We start from the raw sequence: 20,186 nt of genomic DNA, 5'->3' as shown, positions 1-20,186 counted from the left end.
GGGCACACATCGCCGGAGATGACTGACCAGCGTCTGATGCCCTCCACGGAGTAAAACTTCAATGAGAGGCCCACGATAATAGACATTTGGACATCCCTGGTTAGGGCAAAGTGAAGCTAAATGTGGTTACTTTGTGCTCACCTACAGCAGCCAATAACAGTCAGTCCTATACAGTATTATCCCATCAAAAGCACAAAACATTACATCGGGACATTGTGCAGAAATAAAAAACACACTGAAGTTAATTGAACCATTGTTATTATGACTACATTGGCCGAAGTAATTACCCTCATTTCTTTTCAAACACTACTGCTGCCAGTAAAAGGTAAATATAAAACATACTTTGTACGAGTGAAGGCAGTTTAACCGCTTACCTCCCGCCTTAACTGAGCACATTTTCCCCAATCCGGTTTTCCCCAAAATCTAGAAGCTAAACAGCCTATAGGCCTGGGTAACGCCTCATTTGAAAGCTAAGGCCGAAGCTCTTTCCTCGCTTTTGTTGTCAGGTTGTCGCGTTTTCCGTCACGTATTTGTCACGTTTTTTCATCCCTTTTTTGTGTGGCTTCATCACATTAAAGGTGCATTATGCAACTTTTTATGCTGAAAAAAAAATGTTTAGATTAGTGCATATTTGATCTTGAGTGAGCATGGCGCCTTTACCTTCCATCACGGTGGTCTCCACAGAGCCCCAGGATCAATAGTTTTGTGGGTTTTCTGGCGAGAAGGTCCGTCAGTTTGAAAACCTTCCAAACAAATAATCCTGGAGCGTCCAATGATGGAAAATAAAGGCGCCATGATGACCACTCATACAGCCGCTGGGTCACTACAAGGTCAAATACACAGACATATTAACTTTTTTTTTCCCACTTCACAAGTTGCATAATGCACCTCTGAAGGGGCTAGATGCACATTGGCCATTTTATGCTCACTACTCCCACCGCAGGTCATACGTGTAACTGCAGCTTCTATATTAAGCTTGTGCATGACGGCCTTTCGGACAGAAGTAACAACTTTTTGAGTGATAGTGCAGGATTTTAGAGGCAGTTGTAGAGGCAAAGTAGAGGACATTGCTGGAACATTTTAACATTTTTAAACTCTGTATAGTCCCTATTACACCGAAAATCTAAATGCGGCAAAAATGTTACAAAAATTAGTTTCGTAGGCCTTAGCTTTCAAATGAGGCCTGGCCTATCGTCTGTAAGGTCTTGGGTCGAGAAGCTTTTAGATTTGGGTAAAGCTGAACTGGGGAGAATGTGCTCGGTTACAGCGGGGGTCAAGGGGTCAAGAGCTGAAATGACCAGCCAAAGGCGTATGGGCATCAAAACACTTCCTGTCACGTCATGACATCAGAGCCTTTTGAGGATACGCAGGATGAAAGAAAACTAAACTCTGGGAGGTTTTTCCAACAAAGATGAAATTGTTGATCAAGCCTAAAATTGGCTCCTTTTTTTTTTGCCAGTTCATTTGGTCTCAGCTCAACACTGTGCTGTCTATGACCTACATGTACTCCCTTTAATATCAAGATATAGTTATTTAGCCGCACGTCTCTCGAATATGAAAACAAAGTAGTAGTAACCGCGGTGGTCCGTTGCAGAGCTGGTATTGAAAAAACACACTCACATGCACACAAAGGAAAATCAACTCGACATCATACATCCAATAGCGTGACCACCGCGTTTGGTCAAAGAGGCATTCCACTTGTTTTTGTTCTTGTTAAGTCGCTTTGTTGCTTTGTAAACTGGTCAGAAGTACATTGTGGCACCAGAGATCACCTGTAGGAGGCGCCGGGGGAGGGAGGGAGGGAGGGAGGGACGGGTCTGACTTAAATTTGAGGAGTAAGTGTGCTTAAAATGTGCTCTTTGCTCCTGAATAGTCCTTTTGCGATGCAGACCCCGCCCCTCCCCAGCCCCTGCGAGCCCGATCAATTCTCCATGAGTGACAGGCGGATGATTCGCTGCAGCTCCTCCTCCTCTTGCCGCCGCCGCAGCTCCGCCTCCTCCTGTTCCCGCGCGGAGATCTCCATGGCGATGCGGAGTTGTTGGTCGTAGCTGCACGGTTGTTTTTTGGAGGGAGTGGGGCAGAGGTTGGAGGCGGGACGGGGCTTGTGCTGGGGTGTCCTGTGAATGGGAGAGGCAGGGGAGGGTGAATCAATCTGGTCAATCTGCTCTTTGTGCCAGCTCCAAGCTTGGTTAAAAGGGGAGTTATTTTGGCACGGAAGGCATTGATGTGCATCAGAACTCCAATAGTTTTTGTCCATTTATACACAGCCAAAAAGGTCACTGGAAACCGCTATAGAAATGATCACAGAAGTTCATTATATTCATTTATTTGCAGTTGTTATTTCTACCTCCAGCATTGACTGGATCATTAGGGGCCAAATTGTATCCATAACCACATAATGTGGCATCTCATTTCCCATAACTGTACTCGGCTGTCCTTGTAGGAACAGGGGAAGCTATAAAAAGAAACGATGCAACATAAAAATGTGCTGATGGCCGACAGAGGGGCTGAAACAGGAAGTGGTAGAGAACAGCCACTTTAAGGTAAGGCTGAGGACTGCCAATAGTGCAGTTCATGTTGGCAAATAAAAGCCACACAAGCTCGGGATTATTGTAAACAAATCAAAACCGCAATTTAAAATGTTTCTCTTTTTTTTGTGGCAGTCGGTTTCACTTACAAAAGTAATATGTCTTATGCAAAGTATCCATGCGGTCTTATGTATGGAATGGGATGAAATCTAATTTGTTTAGCAATTTTCACCAGTCGCCCAAAGCGCTTCACACAGGGTAGGGGATTATGTATTAGCTAAGGCTGAAAACAAACATTAACAAACATGATTCTTGGTTGACTTCAGGTGTTCATTTTCTGTCTTCACTCACATGATTGCTTGTATGAACTAAATCTTGATTGTAAAAATAATTTTTAACTGATCGAAAATAAATAAATCCCGAAATCATGCAACAATCCCACCATTATATTTGAAAAAACATGATTGTGTAGTTGCAAATAATAGACCAATCGTGTCATGACTTGTTTATTGTTCTCTTGTTTTTGTATGTTTTGTCTTTGATCGAGTCCTGTGTTTTATTTTACGTGTGTTCTGTCCTTGTGATTTTGCTTTACTTCCCTCGTTACTCTCCGGCCCCGCCCTGATGTGTCTCACCTGTGCCCCGTTTCCTCTTGTATTTATACTCCTGTGTTTCCCTTGTCCTTTGTCGCGTCATTGTCGTCATCAGCCCCGGTCTGTTTTAGTTTTGTCTCTGGATTTTGTTATTTTGGTTTTCATCGTTCATTATACATCACCAGTTTTGTTGCAGTCCTGCATTTTGGATTTTATTTTCTTCACTCCACCACAATCCATGACAAATCAATCTAATCTAATATTCCGCTTCATCGCGAGAAGAAGACGAAGGAATGTTTATATTTTAAGCATAAATGTGTGTCTGACCTGTCCAGTCGGCTGGGGTCACATGACAGCGAGTGTGTCCCTGGTTTGCTGTTGGTCAGTGCCTCCCAGATGGTCACCTGAAGATCAGACAGATTCAGTTTTTTTGACGAAATGAAAATGACCCTCCGAAAATGCCAGAGTGAAAACATGTAGATGAAAGGGACATGACAACTGTATCCTTTTTTCAATCATTTCAAGTAGTACCTGGTCGTACTCAGACCCCGCCTCTAACAGACTCTGCTGGATGGCGAACTGCAGCAGGTCCTCCTCCTCCTCCCTCAGGGGCTCAGCGTGCCGGGACCCCAGCAGAGTGTAGCCGGTCGGGGGTTCGAACACACACGGGGGGATCTCTCCGGCTCGGCATGACGCTACAGCAGCAAAAGGGCAACACGTATGGAGACGGATATTAGAGATTACACAAGACTGTAGGCTAATCATTAGGTCTGGGATGAGTAAAGAAAACAAGTACTACTATTCATGAGCACAAACATTTGCTTTTAATGTATGGAACCAATTGGAAATTTGGAACCTTGACATAATGAATGTAAAGGATTGTGTTTTGCTGCTCACTTGTGGAGCTGGAGCTGGACACGCTGGAGGAATCGCTGCCCGGGGACGGTGTGTCTGAGCTGGGATGGCTCCGCTGAGTTCCCTCCTCTGAGTCTCTCCTCAGCCCCTCCATCCAGCCGTTCAAGTTACTGAAGGTGATCCGAGCGTTCAGGACGTGGTACAGCGGGATCTCTGCAAAGACACAGGTCAGAGGCATGCATTTCTTTATTTGTTGTTATGCTTTATGTTCCCAAGTGGAGCAAATTTAAAGTTGAACGTCAACGCTCTCCTTCTCCACAAATACTACAGTTTCACTCATTACCCCGCCCTCATTTGATTCATTACGTTCTGGGGATCAGCTCACCGATCTTGACGGGGAACCCAGGCGGCAGGCGCAGGGTGATGAAGTCTCGCAGTTTGGCGAACAGAGCGTTGGAAATGGCCATGAGGTCGATGATGGGCACAACCTGCTCAGCCAGAGACAGAGGGTGGGACTCGCACAGCCACAGCTTCGCCTTGAACCTGCACAGAACCACACATAAAATTACAAAGATTATTGGATTTAAACGTTTTGAATGCTTTACACTGTACACCTTTCAAACCCATAAAAAACAAAGTTAACTGAGAAATAATGATTATATGTATTTGCGTAAATGTATTACATCAAAGACCAAGCAAATTTTCTCCAATTCAGTTCTACCCAAATCTGCGTTTTTGTCCCTCATTTGTCATGTTTTTGTAGCTTTTTCAACACTTTATTGTCGCCTGTTTAGTTGCGTTTTTGTCGCTCCTCCTGATTTTTTTAACCTCTTAACCCCCGCCTGAACTGAGCACATTTTTCTCCAGTTTGGCTTTACCCAAATCTAAAAGCTTCTGGGAAAGTTTCCAACAAAATCCAACAAAAAAGCGATGAAAAAAATAAATAAATGTAAAGTTGATGACAACGCAAGGAAAAAGATCCATTTAGATGAGTTTTGTAGGTCTTAGCTTTCAAATGAGCCGTTAGTTTTGCCTGTAGGTTGCAGCTTTATGGATTTGGTTAAAGCTTAAAGGGACAAGATGCAAGTTGGTAATTTTTGTACTCACTACTGCCACCTCAGATCTGACGCGTAACTGCAATCTCTATATTAAGCTCGTGCACGACGGCACGAACATGTAGGGGGAGAAAAATACTTCATTTTAAAAATTTTAAATTCTGTATAGTCCCTTTAATAGGAGAAAATGCTTTCGGTTAAGGCGGGGGTTAAAGAGTTAAATTGATATTAGTCTTAAATCTTTGCCGGTTTTAATTAGTGTATCTGAAGTGTGGTTTGAAAATTAAACAACATCTTTAATCTTTATAGCTTGAAAGCCCGCCTCAATGGCTGCAAAAATAAAATTGGAGAAGCCGGTATTTCTGCCACGGTTAGACGGAGCAGAAGACTTCGATTGCTTTGGTGAACATCAATTGTCCACAGATCTGCTAAAGTCGTGTCCAAACACAGCGACCAATCAATGCTACAATTTCAGCCGTAATGAACGGAAGATGCAGAGCCGCGCCGTGTCTGTTAGACAGGAGTCGAACACTGAGAGAGACTGACAGCTGAAATAAAAGCGGTTCCCAAACGCGATGGGGTTTATTATGGGGAGTGAATGGCGTTTACTGTGAAGTGATCAAGTGTGAAGACGCCAATAAACCTCCGGTGTGATGTGATGCTTGTTTAAGTGGATCTGATGATTTGACAAATGCTGTAAAGTGGCCCGTCAGAGTCTTCCCATTGCTTTCAACACACTACCATTTAAAACAATAGGACATTTACAGCACAGAAGGAGGAACGCTTTTTATACTGCTTGCTACTTTTTGTCCCATATTGAGACATGCCACCCCGGATGATCCCCCTCTTTCCCAAGTCTGAGTGACACCGCTCTCCTGTTAGGGCGTCCTGTGCGGCCGGCTGTCAGTTCGTGAGTGTCTCGAGGCACCTTTGGGTCTTGGTGGTGAGCTGGCACGGGTGTCCGATGTCCCGCTGCGTTAGGGACGGGTTGAAGTATTCCTCTGCTGTCAGCGCGGACGGGTTAGTGACGGCGGGACACGACATCTGCATCACCAAGGCCTGAGCAAAGTGAAACATGGACAAACGGGTCAAATGACTGTGGCAGCTATGCAAATGGAAGGTTTGATTCAGTTACGATCAAGTCCGGGCGCACAGAATATACGATGTTTGTCAGAAATCAACAGCGACAGTGAATTATGAAAGGTCACAGTCAGTCTGTTCTCTGCAAATACTTTTGGACAACTTGGCCTTTGTATTTATGTGTATTATGGAAGTCTTAGCCTGCGTGTCAAAAAGGGAATGGTGTTAAGAAGTTCAGATAAAAGGGAGCTGCCTGCAGGCTCATAGCAGGACATGTTTTAACGAGAAAAGAGCCATTCCCTAAAATGACGAAGTGAAGAAAGACGGCTCGTTGCACGGGACACACTTCCTGGAGTAAGAATGCACCACCTCGTGACATCAGGACGTGGAACAAGGCTTTTCTTGCTTCCGAGACACAGTATCACAGACGCAGTTAGGTCCAACAAACCAGCAAATCTATATGCTGTTTTTTTGTGTGTAATACTTGGTGACTTGGTTGTTGCTCAGAGTCCACATACACAGCAAAACTCTTTCATTTCTTATTTCAGACTCAAACGTTAGGGTCTAGACAGCTCTGCCTCTGACCTTTACAGCTGCACCAAATATCTGCAAAATGCCATGAGGCTGATTTCCTTTAGTCAGCACTGCAGAGGTGCAATACAGTCTGGATAAGGAATGAGAACGTGGATAGAGGACCTAAACCAGACGGCGAAATGTTGTCCAAATGCAAAATCAAATCAATAAAAAAATATATGTTTGTGATCAGATTCAGAACCTTTGACGAGGGATTATATCACTGTCCACAAACAGTGTCAGGTTTATGTTTTTATCTGTATGTTTGTAAGTAGCCCTGTTAATTCTATAGTCAAGATGATTCATGTTTAAATACTACGCCTCATCATAATGTAAGCCAGTACTCACTCCATTGTTGGGGCCCATGTGTTGCTCAGCGATGCCCAGAAAGTTCTGCAGCGGAGTCCTTCCACCTGGAAAACACAAAATCGAGTCTGATATTTTGCTCATAAATAAAAAGAATTGTCTCTATTATTCAATTTGGATTTTTCTGCAGTCTAACCGTACACACCCTTACAGTCTATGGCAGCCCAGCGGGGGACAAACCAATAATTTATAAATGTCCCCAGAAGTTCAGCCTAGTGTGTTAAAAATACACAGTGTCTGTTTTATTTAAGGATGAGCCGATTCTGTCTTGCCACAAGGGGTCACAACAAGTCAAAGTACTTGTCAGTTACAATTACATCATGGAGGACACCATAATCCTATGTCAAATAAAATCCCACAAAAACGACACACTAAGCTATTTTTTCAATCATCATTACCATGGATTGGTGCGAGGGATCAGACACAACCTACAATGAGGTGAGTTACATTAATAATTGGCACAACTTGGAGGATACAGAGACCAGTTCCCATTACCTTTTGAAAGTAAGCGGCGTGTAAATGTGTGATGAAGTCTTTCCTCAAGGCTTTTTATTTATGTTCATGCACAAACATTGCTATCTGACTGTAAGCAGCCATTTTACCACCAGATGCAATGGAAGCTTATTTGTACGTCGCTTTTTCACATGACATAAGTCACCCAAAGCGCTTCACACACTGTCAGAGATTTGCTCTTCTTCCACTCCACACTCGGTGATGGTGAGCTACGCATGTCTTCAGTTTCCCCTGGGATAGACCGACAGAAGCGCACATCATTCATCCCTATTGCACATGTTATTAGTGGTAGGGGAAATATCCGGAGAAAACCTACACTGTCACATAGAGAACATGTAAGCTCCACACAGGAAGGCCCCGTCCAGGTGGGGAATCAGTAAATGTACGAGTCCTACCTTTGGTTTTGTTCTTGTTTTGGTCTGTCAAGTGGTCCGTCCTGGTTCGGGTGATCAGCTCCACATTGGACGCAGCGTAAACCTTTAAACAAACAAAGAATATGGTGTAATTTAAATGGCTCTGCATCTTTTTCATAAATATTCATATGTTGCAACCACTAACATCAATCTATTAATGTTAGATTGATGTTACAATCTAACATCAATTAGATTGTAACATCCATTGTTACAGAATGGATGATACAATCCATTCTGTAACATCTTCAGACAAGAGTACACTTCTCAAACAGTCCTTTTATATATTAGTGTAAATGTATGTATTTTAGTAATACAACAGTAAGCAGACATAGTGGTGATGATGAGGAGCATCAGAAAGAGATCATCAGGCCACCGTTTTTCCACACTGAAATATGTTCTTACCTGAGCTTAGACGAGCTGATGCGTACCTGTCTGGTCTTTGTGCGTGCCCTCAGTCATGCAAAATGACCAAAGATGTTGCTAGCGTTTGCCCTCTCCCAATGTATTCCTATGGCTCCAAACGGGGTGAAGTTGGAAGCGACTGCGCTCTTCCACGGGCACGCACAATCAACTTGTCTAAGCTCGGGTAAGAACATATCTCAGTATGGAAAAAATGGTGGCCTGTTCCTTTAAGAGAACTAAAACTTGGTTAAGGTTTTCAAAATATTAACCAGTTTGAATATTCATATTTTACTCATCATCATAAGATCATCATCGCGTTTGGTCACAGGACAGTCTTCATCAGGGCCTTTTCACAAATCCATGCCTGTCTTTGAGTTTAGGGCCAAAAGTCCTCCTCTTATGAAGGCGGAACATACAGTATTTTCCCATGTCCTCAGACGTCAGTGCCGAAAATAACTTGAGTGATTCTGGACAAACCTCCGAAATGAAGAGGACTTTCTGGAAATATCAAACTGAGCCACGACACACTGCGCAGATATATTTTGTCTCTTTAACATAGCAGCAGCTGTCAGAGTGCGTTACCTTGGCTTCGTATCCGTTCACCATCTCCGTCTTCTCACTCCTCCAGCCCAGAATACCTGACTTATTCCTGGAAAATCAACAAAACAGAAAAATGTCAAGGCTTAGATTTTGCTCTCAGTACATTTTTTACATTGTGTTTGCTCATATTACGTAAAGTAAAGTAAGTCGATGTTCAACAAATAAAAGAAAAATGTTTATGTCATTGTTTGTCGTCTCGTGACAGCAGCCCCGTGGAGCCATTAGGAAGGATCTGCCAAGAAGTAAGCGAGGCAGTGATCATCAGTGTAATTCGCTAATGACCAAACACTGACAGATCTGGTGTCTTCATTTTGAAAAGGAAAAGAAAACATATATTCTTCTACTCCCACATTTTCATTTTTATCTTGCAAATAAGCTACTGATAGCATATTAGTAACTGAAAACTCAGACCTGCATAGTTATTTAAAACCTCTTAAACCCCACCTGAACCAAGCACATTTTCTCCAGTTTGGCTTTCCCAAATTTGAAAAGCTTCTTGAAAATAGCGTAGAGTAAAATGAAAAGATGAATGAAAACGTAACCAAAAAAAGTAACATAAAAAGCCACAAAAGAGCAAAAAAAAAAAAAGAGACAAAAAAGTATCTAAAACGCAAGAAAAAGGTGACAAAAAAATGAAGACAGTGCGGAAAGAAAGTTACAAAATGGGATCAGTTTTGTAGGTCTTAGCTTTCAAATGAGGCATTACACTGGCCTATAGGCTGTTAGTTCCAGCCGAGAAGCTTTTAGATTTGTGAAATGCACTCGGTTTAAGGCAATGACCTTGAAACTGGGAGGTTGGTGATTTGAATCACACTCTTTTCTTTTATAGAACAAGGCACGTCTCTACTGCTTAGCATTTACTGAGTGTTCATCAGAAATATTGAGTTGCAACTGGAACTAGTCAATTTTAAATCCCCTTATTCATACGCTTGTTTACCGCAAAGGCACACAGCCATGTTGTTTTTTTTGTTGTTGCTGTTTTTTTCACTTTAAATCAGTCCATGCATGTCTGTTGTTGCCACAGTGTAGCATTTGGTTGAACTTAAATGTAATCAGTTTTTGTATGATTTTACTTATGTTCGGGATATGTGCGTGTAGAGATATATCTTCTTCTAACCCTCCATCCTCATGCGTGACAGGTAAAGGAGCACTCCCTCCATGCAGTATATGTGTACTGTATATAACGTGGGTCTGAAGCTTCATAAATACATTATTGTGGACAAGAGCGCTGAGTCGGGCGTATTGAGATGACACGTGTCAGACATGGACATGATCACAGACCTTTCACTCCATATACGGTTGCGTTAACACTGACTTCCCGTCGCTGCGTCTCAAGGCTCCGATCAGTCACTATTTTTGACGCCTGATGAGAGCTGAGAGGACTTCAAAGAACTTACCAAAAGTCTTGAATAGAATCGATGTCCTCTTTTAAACAAACAGCGTCATCAGCTGAAATACCAGGCGACTTGGCATAAGCCTCAAGCGCAAACACTGTATTTACTTTCATGTTATGATGCACTACTACTACTACTACTGTGACTTTAGAATGTTATTCATCAGCCCTTTAGTCCAGGCTTTTTCCCTTCATGATGCCGCTTTCTATCAAACTTTGCAGTTACAATTTCCTCAACTTTGTGACAGGCAACAAGGGGCTGAGGCCGAGTCCGAGTGATCGTTGATAAGCTAGATTTAATCATATGGTTGTCTGTACTTTTCAATGCTGAGGCCACAGAGTCATTTTGACAGCCAGGGATCGTGCCTGACCTTGTGACTCTTCTGTGGGCTGCAGTGTGGGAGATGCAACTAACAATAGAGAATTCTTTTTGTCGATTGAGAACAGGAGCAGCAGTCATGGGTTCAACGTACACGTCAAGCATTACCCCCGACGATTAGGTTTAAAGGTCAATGAATCAAAGAAAAATGTAGCAAAGTGCAAGCAGAAAGAAAGACGCTGCAAAACCTATGAACTACAGTATGTGGGAGGAACCTCAGAAAAAATCTAGCTCTCTGGATACTATTGTGAGTGATATTTCCCCCAATATTCAGGCAGTTCTCTGAAAATATCTCACACTGGCCAAGAAGCACAAAGTACAACATGTTACAATTTATCAGCTGTTTATCTGCTTATCCCTTATGTGGGCCAGCTTTGGTTAGATTTATTAATTGAGGGATTGTTAGATTTACATGTTTTCGACTGCTACAATGAGAACGTATTCTATTGTACTCTTGTCTCGCCAATTGTACATGTTTTTCTGGTAGAGCCCAGAGGAAACCTCCACAGACCCTGGAGGAAAGTGTAAACTCCAGAAAGGCCCTGTCACAGCCACTGCTAAATAACGGCCTGAGTGACCACAGCTCCGCTCATTGTAGTGATGTGGTCCTGACCTCTCGAAGGCGATGTTGCGGGTGTCCAGTTGAGTTGTGACCACAGGGGCAGACAGCCGGGCCGCGACCTGCTCGTCGCTGGGCAGAGTGGCCCCGAGGAGCCCCAGCGAGGCCCCTGTGCCACAGCCGGCGCCGTTGCTGCCCCGTCCCGCTGGGAGAGAGGCCAAGGACGAAACGCACAGGGTCTCACAGAATACCAGCTGCCTGTCGTGGTCCACCTCCATCACCTCTGCGCTGGAGTCTGGGGAGACAGGAGACACCAGTGGGTGAGCAGATAAAACTGGGGGGGAGTTAAAAGGGAAGGCTATTGTTTAACCACTGTGGCATTTCCAAAGTTTTGAAACTAATGTTACAGTAAAAAAAAAAAAAAAAGATTTTCAATACAAAGTTCGGATGCCTGGGGGATCCTAAGACAGCGATATATGATACTAGATAGTCCCAGGATAAAATAAATGACAAAAACAACTTTTTCGGCTACACTTCATTGAACACTACACTTTACCTTCCAACTTTAGTACAATATAATAACCTGCACTGATGTAGTACATACACAATTGAATCATGTGTATAAGACCCTTAGAGTTAGGGTTTCATGTCTAATTTCATCATGCAACTCCAAACTGCTAATACACATTATTCCATTGTGTATGTGACCCATAGGCACAAGTTCTACAGATTGCTACATAGCACATTACATTGTATGAAATGTGATAGGTACAATGTATCAAGGGGAGTATAAAAATAGCGTTGCCAGTAATGAATATTTTATGAATTATATAGATGTTTAAATATATTTTAGAAAATAATCTTGAAAATGATATGAATAAGGGAGATTTGAATGTCTTTGACAGGACTTGGTTGAGGTGAGGACATTTTGGTCCATCTTCAAAAGCTTCTCACTAATGTAGTCAAAAGTAGACATAGAAAATGCAGAGGTCTATTTAAACCATGGTCATAACCCACCCTTTTTGTAAACAGTTTCACATATACAGTACATTCAAATAATTTTAAAGGCCACACCGCCTTTGCTCTGGCGATTCCATCAGACCTTGGAAGCTAATCAGGGAGGGGCCTGTTTTTGGATGGGAGACCGTTTGGAAACACCAGGAAGCCTGGGTGAACGTAGTGTGTGAGTGGTTAGAGGTGCTGATGGCGCAGACTGATCTGTTCTTGTATACCACAGTTACATTAGCACCCCTTAGAAGCAAAATATTCTAGTTATTATTAAACATGGATTCCAAGGTCCCGGTGGCCCAAACCTCTCCATTAATCACTGGACAACTTCAGTTTGTTGGTTTTTGGGGTCAAAATTCTATTGACAATGCCGATATTAATGAAGGGCACTGTGCACAGCAATTAAAGTACTCTTAATCAAATTCAGCACATTCACTTTAATGTGATTAGAGATTAATGATGAGCCGCCCTGGACTCCTCACACGTCTGCTCTGTCACCGAGAAGAGCAGAGAATAAGGCATTATGCAGTTAAGTGCAGCGAGGAGGAGGGATATAAATACACGGAGGTGGGTGCAGTTGACATGCAATGTGACAGAAAAGTATGGGAGGAAAAAGCAATAATCCCAAACAGTAGAAATGAGCTCAGTAATAGAAAGTATAGACTTTCTCTCTTCAATTTGGATTAACTCATCTATTTTGTGTTAAGCAACTTAACTCGAGTAATCAGAAATGCAACCCCTCAGTCAGAGCAAACCAGGATCTCATTATTTATTCAGCATGAATGTAAACAGATAAAAAGAATAGTACAACGTGTATTTCCGCTGGAGATCAATACACATTATCCAAGTCAGCTCCAGTCGTTCTTGTTCCTGTTCCATAAGCATGAACGTTAACCCACATTTTGCAGTTTTATGCATGAGGTAGATAACAGAATGTTGGTGTTTTGCCATGCTAATCATTTTCACCATTACGGGACGGGGGAATACACTTTCTGACCTTGTCCTCTGAAGATGAAGCTGCGGTTCCCTCGTTGCCAGGTCATCTGCTCGAAGCCCGTCAGAGTGGTGTCCACGCGCAGGCTCTGTCCGCTCTTCCACACCCGATAGGTGTCGCTGGGGCAGATACGGGACACCAGCGGCACTGCGGGGCGGGTACAGGCACATGCATTCACTAGTAATCGAGTATCCGCACTTGCAGTGGTAGTGTAAGTCTTAAGTGTAGATGTTGTAGTCAGAGTTAAGTAGTTGCTTATGCTCTGACATAACGCAAAGCTTACTTACTCTGACGGCTATTGCTAAATCCCTCATTCAATTGTATCATGAGCTGTTTATCTCATGGCAGGCATTCATCGCAACCCAGTCGTATCATTTACAATCACTTAATGGGTTTGCAAAATTTCACAGCAGCAATCCCATATGCGTAGTGCCCCCGCATTCCCCAATGGGTCTGATGTGTAACGAGTCAGCACAATTAGTCCACTTAAAACATGGCCTCGGATGCTTTCCAGTGGACGCACGCTTAGACTGCGTGAGGCGAAGGGAGCGGAGGAGGAACAGTCGATTGTCAGCGTCCAAGAAAACAAAACAGGAAAAGCAAAGCATCATGGTCCCCCCGGAGGCAGGTCATAATAATATTAGCGCAAAGCCGCCTCACTCAAATGGGACAAATATTATTGACCAGTCAGACGGAGCTTACGATGGCAAGACTGTTTAATTGGATTCCTACGAAACAGTGATGATAAAAATGAATTCAGAATATGTATCTTGATTTGATTTCTAGTCGTTTAAATACATTATATTGAGCTGAGAAGTGAATCCATGCTGCTGAGAAACAGACATAGGCCCTGGACGGCTTTTCAGTTGACGGATTAATTAATCTCTATACTATATTTTCTTACTTTCCGGCACATATCGGAAACAACCTGTTATTCCTAGCCCACCCCTAATAAAGTATTTTCTATATTGTTTCTTGAGGCAATTATCTCCATTGATGAGTGATTGAAGCGCAGTCCTTCTAATCAGTAGGAATATCAGCTAAGTGAATGACCTGACTTAATAACGGAAATACAATCTCTAGATTTTAAATGAGTGATTTAACTGTGTGCTTCACAGTAATTAAGATCTGAAACTGTTCACTGGCTGTAATGAGATATTTTTCAAAAGGTTAATCTGATTTCAATTAAAAGCTTATTGTAAAACAAATCAGCGGTGGAAAAACAAGAGCTCATCCAGGAGGGCACTGCTAGTTATTGATCTGCTTTGACCTAAAGTCGACCTCGATGAAATAAGACAGTGAGCTTCAAAGTTCAGTTGGATGTGTAATAACAATTTCACCGAGGGAATGTTGGGTGAAATTATTTAACTGATTGACTGCGGAATCTTAAGCAATTTATTATTATATCTTTGTCCGGATTTTCAGCAGCTTTTAGCGCTTTCATGCACATTTTTCCCATTATCTTGTCTTGTGGGGCTTCCGCAAATTCATGGTTTTCAGACATTTTTACGCTGTTTCTGCAATTTCTGCAAGTTCAACTTCCGCATCTTTATCAGTTTTCAGAAAAATTCCACCTTTGGCAGTTTTCCAGTTTTTTTTCCACTGGATTAGGATTTTTTCCCATTCGTGTGTATGTGGAATCCGGCCCATGCATTTTAATAGGATTTCAGGGACTCCAGGGGTTTCCGCCATTTGCGCAGCTTCTGAGATTTCAGCAGTTCAGCGATTTCAACAGTTTGAACAGTTTATGGAATTTAAAAAGTTTATGCAAGATAATTCATTCATGCAAATTAACCAGTTTATGGAATTTAACCAGATAATGCATTTTAAACAGTTTATGCAATGTATATCATGTATGCAAATTCACCAATTTATAAATTTCACCAGTTTTTGCAATTTACCAGTTTATGCTTTTTTATGAGTTTATGCAAATTAGATTATGCAAAAAAAACTTAAATGTATGCAATTTCGGCATTTGTGTCTGCAATTCCGCACAGCCATTTCAAAAGTTTCTAGTTGCTAATGTTATATAATTCTTCAGGTGTGAGAATCTGTTGAGCAAAGTTGATTAAACCCACACTGCGGATCAGTTCAGTAAACTGTCACATAATGCTGCATAATCAAACCTGCCAGCAATGAGCGCACTTGTTTGTTATACGAGGCTATATTATTCCTATTGATACATTTTATCCAAATCTATATAGTTTAGGTAAGATTCATGAAAAACTAGTATTATTTCCCCCTAATCAACTAACCTTACACAAAACTTTATGCCTATTTTATACAAAGGATCTTCCACTTTATGATTGATAGGTGAATTCAAAACAGACGTGGCCGTGTTTTTAAGTAAAAAGAAATGGTTGAAAGAGGACAAATCAATGCAATATATGTCAAACAACATCTATTTCTGCTAAATTTCTGCTAAATACAATAGAGAGTAGGAGTGACAGGTTCACCAGGATATCTCTTAACCAAATCCTGCGCATACAAATCTATCATGTGATAATACAGTACTACAAGTTTTTAACTAATTGCAATATTTTACTCTAAGACATTTCACAAAAATGCTAAATGGACTCACCCCAGCTGGTGAACTCCCACTTCATCTCCACGTAGAAGTCCTGCGCCTGCATTTAGAGAAGGAGAGAGACAAATGGAGGAGAATATTGGCTTTGATAAAGGGGAAATGGTTTGAGCGTGATAAATTGTTCGCTAGACGCAAAACACCAGCAAATTAATGCAGTGTTTGTGCGGTGGCGGCTCTCTCTTTGTGTGGGATTTTAACAGATGAGACAGATTAGAAGATGCAGTGGGAGCAGCATATGACGAACAGAGTGCAGTGTTTTGCACTTCTCCACTGTGAATATGCTGTGTCAACTGTGTAGCTTTGCGCTTACTTACCATATGTGAGCAGTACTAACAATCTTTTCAGAAACTCTAGTTGATTTTTTTAGGCATACATCATCATCATTATCATTCCCATTATCTCCTAAAACTGCAACTGTCATTATATAAGAAGTCCCTGCACCAGTCACTGCTCTGGGAACAGCGTGACTCACCCCTCCCAGAGGCAGGGAACCTCAAAAACAAGTGTTTCCCGTGTCACATAGTAAACAAGGCTATTAATACACTCGATCTTAAGCACACAGCTATAATACTGAGGGAAAAGAAATAACCACGAAGGAAAAGAACAAATGTTTGTGATGCCATCGGAAAACCACCATCATATGCGTGTTTGTTTGCATGTATGAGGTCCCACCTGTCTGAGCCTCTCCAGCAGGATGGGGATCCCCGCCAGCCTCTTAGCCGTCCTCTGGTAGTCACGGTAACGCAGCACCAAGCGCACCAGATCGGGGTCCCGCGTGCTCACCGCCTCCTGCAACACTGCACAAAGGAGATACAGAGGGAGTGTCAAACCAAACGTTTATGAAGAATATACGTCTTTCTGAGCAACAGATTCTTCAGTGAGCGGATTACATTATGGCCCAATTATGTAAAGTCAGGCAGGTTTTTTTCATTTGTCAAGTTTATCCCACCAAATTGTCCTATGTACAGCATGTCTCTAACACATTCTATTTTTTTTTTAAGTGGTCCACGACTGACCAGTGACTCGGACCTCATTCAAAATGTATGACAAGCAGACATTTAGGCAGAGCAGTGGGAAGCACTTACACTGAAGCAGGACAGGGGAAAAGGCCGCTCAGAAAAGGATGAGCGAGTCTCATTCATCTCAATGAGCTTGGATCAGGACAGGTCCATTTAAATTACAGGAGCTGAACAGTCAAAGCTTATACCAGACAATTTGTTAAAGCAAAGTGAGCTGTCTTTTTTTTTTTTTTTTTTTACAAATCCAAGGGAAGAAGTAAAATCGTCTGCTGGTTATTGATGTGAGGGGAAGTGGGAGCCCATATCTGAATCATTCCGGGTCTCAGGAAACATGTTTGTTTATTTCTATATCTGGTCTTTTGGACTTTTCAAATGCTGACCCATAGTCCCATATTTGCTTTATACAATACTGTGTGTGTTGATTCTCGTGTGTCCTTACCTGTCCACCCATTGCGGTTCTCCTTGGACACGTCTGCTCCGTGCTGTAGCAGGACGCTGGCACACTCCAGATGTCCCAGAGTCACCGCCAAATGAAGAGGAGTCCTGCCCCGGGGGTCCACAGTCTCCAAGTCCGTCTGCAACACAAACACGCACAGACAAAACTGCTTCAAAATGCTGTAACTCTTGCCTTAATAATTTGTTGTATCAAATGTGCTGTACCGGGAAATAGAGGTCAACCGATATGGGATTTTCTAAAGCCGATGCCGACTTACTGGGATTTTTATTGGCCGATGCCGATATGCCTGCCCGATATTTTTAACCAATACTTGGACACTCCCGCAGTGGCCGATTTTATTTTATCACTGTAGGTGTAGCTTTAGCATATTGTTTCTAGCCACGGCATTTTGCGCGGTGATCAAACATACAATTGCGGAGGTTAAAACTAACTCATCGAATTCTCCAGGTTCTGTGCTTCAACATGACCTGCAGCATGTCCATATTGACTGAAGTTTAGTTGGTGAAACCTGTGTTAGTGTTTAACAAACTTGTAGCTAACCAAGTTTCATCGTGATGTTTCTCTAGGAGGTCTAGGACGTTGTAGGGGACTCGTTTTAAAGCCCCGACTTACAGCTCTTTCCAATGCAAAAAACAGGAAGTCTCTATCCTTTTCGATCCCGGAGATATCGGCTTTTATCCACGTTACATCGGCCCGATAGCCAACATTGTAAAACACCCAATTATCGGTCCGATATATATAGACCGGCCAATATATTAGACACGTCAGGTTAGACATGTCAGCAGGAACTAGTTTGAAAGGTTTTTTGTTTTATGTGTGTTTATCTGCTCTAACTCTAACATTGCTCTTTGATGCAGTTGTGCCTTTTTGTGTTGTTAACTGAGGAGCTATTTGCTGCTGGTTGGAAAACCTGCTCAGAAATCTTAATTACAAAAAGAAATAATGGGTAACTCGAGTCCCAGTCCAGTCGGCGATATTGGAAAATTTCTATTACAGGGCCACAAGCTGTTACTGCTGTTAAATTGGCTTGAGACAGGAGGATTAAAAACACAAACAAATTCCGCTTAATTGCACAGCCTTTATACAACCTGCCAGTCTGTCTAATCCCACAACCTCATCTGAAATCAATGCCACCTACTCATATTTATTTCAGAAAAGGCAAGGATTTTCATTTGCACGCGCCACACCTCACAGACCACCACACAAGTGCCGAAACAAAAGGAGAGACTATAAAAGCTGTGCAAGGGAGGCATCTGTCGGAGGAGAGATTGATGTGGCAAGTCAAACAGGCTCTGCGCCGCCGTAAAGGATGCTACGGCTCCACAGTGAGATGGTAAAAAAAAATATTCCGTTTTTTTGAAATATGTCAGACACTGAAAAGGAATGTGCCGTTTCTGAATGATGAGCGGTGAAGTATTTTAAAAGTACATGAAAGTGTTTGACAGCCAATCCCGTGGCAGCAGCAGCGCATACAAATCTTATCTTCTCATGAGCCAAGTAAAAGCCATAGTATTTACTTGTCTTTAACAGTAAAAAGCACAATATAATCGAAAATTGACATTGATCATTGAGTGGAGCAAGCAAACGGGGAGTCTAAATAAGAAAAGATGTATTTGGTCCCACTGAACGACTCCAGAAACAACGCCTGCTGCATGTAGAGTTGACAAAAACAATGCTTTTATCACCCCCCCCCTCTGTGAAATGTGAGCAAAATCTTCAAAGTATACAAAACAAAAACAGATTGTAGTAGAGAGAGAGGAGCAAGAAGCGAAAAAGAAAGGAGACGGGAGTGTCTAGTCTCAGCTAGAGCTATTACTCTGCAGCTGTGCCATTTATCAACTTTCTCATTGGTGGATGTCCAGGTCCAATCTGTCCGGTTACGCTCACACTCTTATTACGGTATCATTGTGCAGCCCGGAGGTAAAAACGGTCCATAAATTATTCGAGTGAGCGTAGGCTGTTCTGCTCTCACTGCATGAAGCTGTCTCCGACTCCTCACTCTCTACTCTGCACAGAAAAGAAAAAAGAACCTGTTTTTTTTTTCTCTCTCTCTCTTTCTTTTTGTAGAAATTCAGCACTTTTCTTCTGCCTGACCGACACCCGCTCTGTCACACGCTTGAACAGAGCTGCTGAACACCGCGGTATATATACAACAGCAACTGATCCAGGGTCAAATCTGTCCCGGGCCTGAGTTATAGCTAAAGCTTATTCAACAAAAGATGAGGTTTGTCCCTTTGGAAAAAGATTTAAAGTGCTGTTTTCCAAATGGTCCAATAGTCCTAATGGTGGTTTGATCAATGTGAAAAAATGTTGGTGCTACCTTGAAACTGCATATTCTAGTACTGAAATATGACAATTTATTGGACTCTGGGCAGACACCTTTGTGGAAGATTTTATGTTTAATATATATTTGCCAGGCAGCCATTGATGCAGCAGGCACCGGCTGTTGTTTGTCTGTATCACTCTTTTGAAATGATCAAAAGCAATTTATGTGTTGTCGGCTTTTCAGAGGGACTCTATAAATACTAATGTATGTAGAAATGTAATACAAAAGTAGTCAACTATTGAAAGATGGCAAATTGTACAAGGACAAATTCACGTTAACCCACGTCTGCCTCGTTCCCCAATCATGCACCTATAACACAAAACTCGCAAGAACCTTTCCGATACTTTCCAATAGCATCACCTCCTTTGTGTCCTTTCTTGTCCAAGAGATTACGCCGGCCTCTTTGAGGACTTGAGAGCAAAAAATAAAGTGCATGGCAGTCCATAGCCTATTTTAACTCTGCTTCTCGGAAACAGTGAGGGGAGA

The 20,186-nt window shown here is 42.3% G+C and overlaps 1 protein-coding gene across 2 annotated transcripts in view; it reads right to left on the bottom strand.

The window, feature by feature from the left end:
- Positions 1-1,808: 1,808 nt before the first annotated feature.
- ankrd13b (ankyrin repeat domain 13B) overlaps positions 1,809-20,186 on the bottom strand; it is a 31,016-nt gene continuing 12,638 nt past the window's right edge. For both annotated transcript variants that reach the window (XM_079558326.1, XM_079558327.1), the window contains 14 exons: positions 17,357-17,492; positions 16,571-16,695; positions 15,893-15,938; positions 13,315-13,458; positions 11,364-11,604; positions 8,961-9,027; positions 7,959-8,040; positions 7,033-7,097; positions 5,960-6,090; positions 4,362-4,519; positions 4,019-4,189; positions 3,653-3,816; positions 3,449-3,525; positions 1,809-2,117 (listed from right to left, as the gene is read on the bottom strand). In XM_079558326.1, the coding sequence (XP_079414452.1) occupies positions 1,922-2,117; positions 3,449-3,525; positions 3,653-3,816; positions 4,019-4,189; positions 4,362-4,519; positions 5,960-6,090; positions 7,033-7,097; positions 7,959-8,040; positions 8,961-9,027; positions 11,364-11,604; positions 13,315-13,458; positions 15,893-15,938; positions 16,571-16,695; positions 17,357-17,492 (1,803 nt within the window). In that variant the 3' untranslated portion in view covers positions 1,809-1,921. The remainder of the gene's footprint in view (positions 2,118-3,448; positions 3,526-3,652; positions 3,817-4,018; positions 4,190-4,361; positions 4,520-5,959; positions 6,091-7,032; positions 7,098-7,958; positions 8,041-8,960; positions 9,028-11,363; positions 11,605-13,314; positions 13,459-15,892; positions 15,939-16,570; positions 16,696-17,356; positions 17,493-20,186) is intronic.

The sequence above is a fragment of the Gobius niger genome (genome assembly GCF_951799975.1).
Source record: "Gobius niger genome assembly, chromosome: 1".
Lineage (NCBI taxonomy): Eukaryota > Metazoa > Chordata > Actinopteri > Gobiiformes > Gobiidae > Gobius > Gobius niger.
The sequence above is the reverse complement of the archived record's forward strand: the minus strand, read 5'-3'. Positions and strand labels throughout refer to the sequence as shown.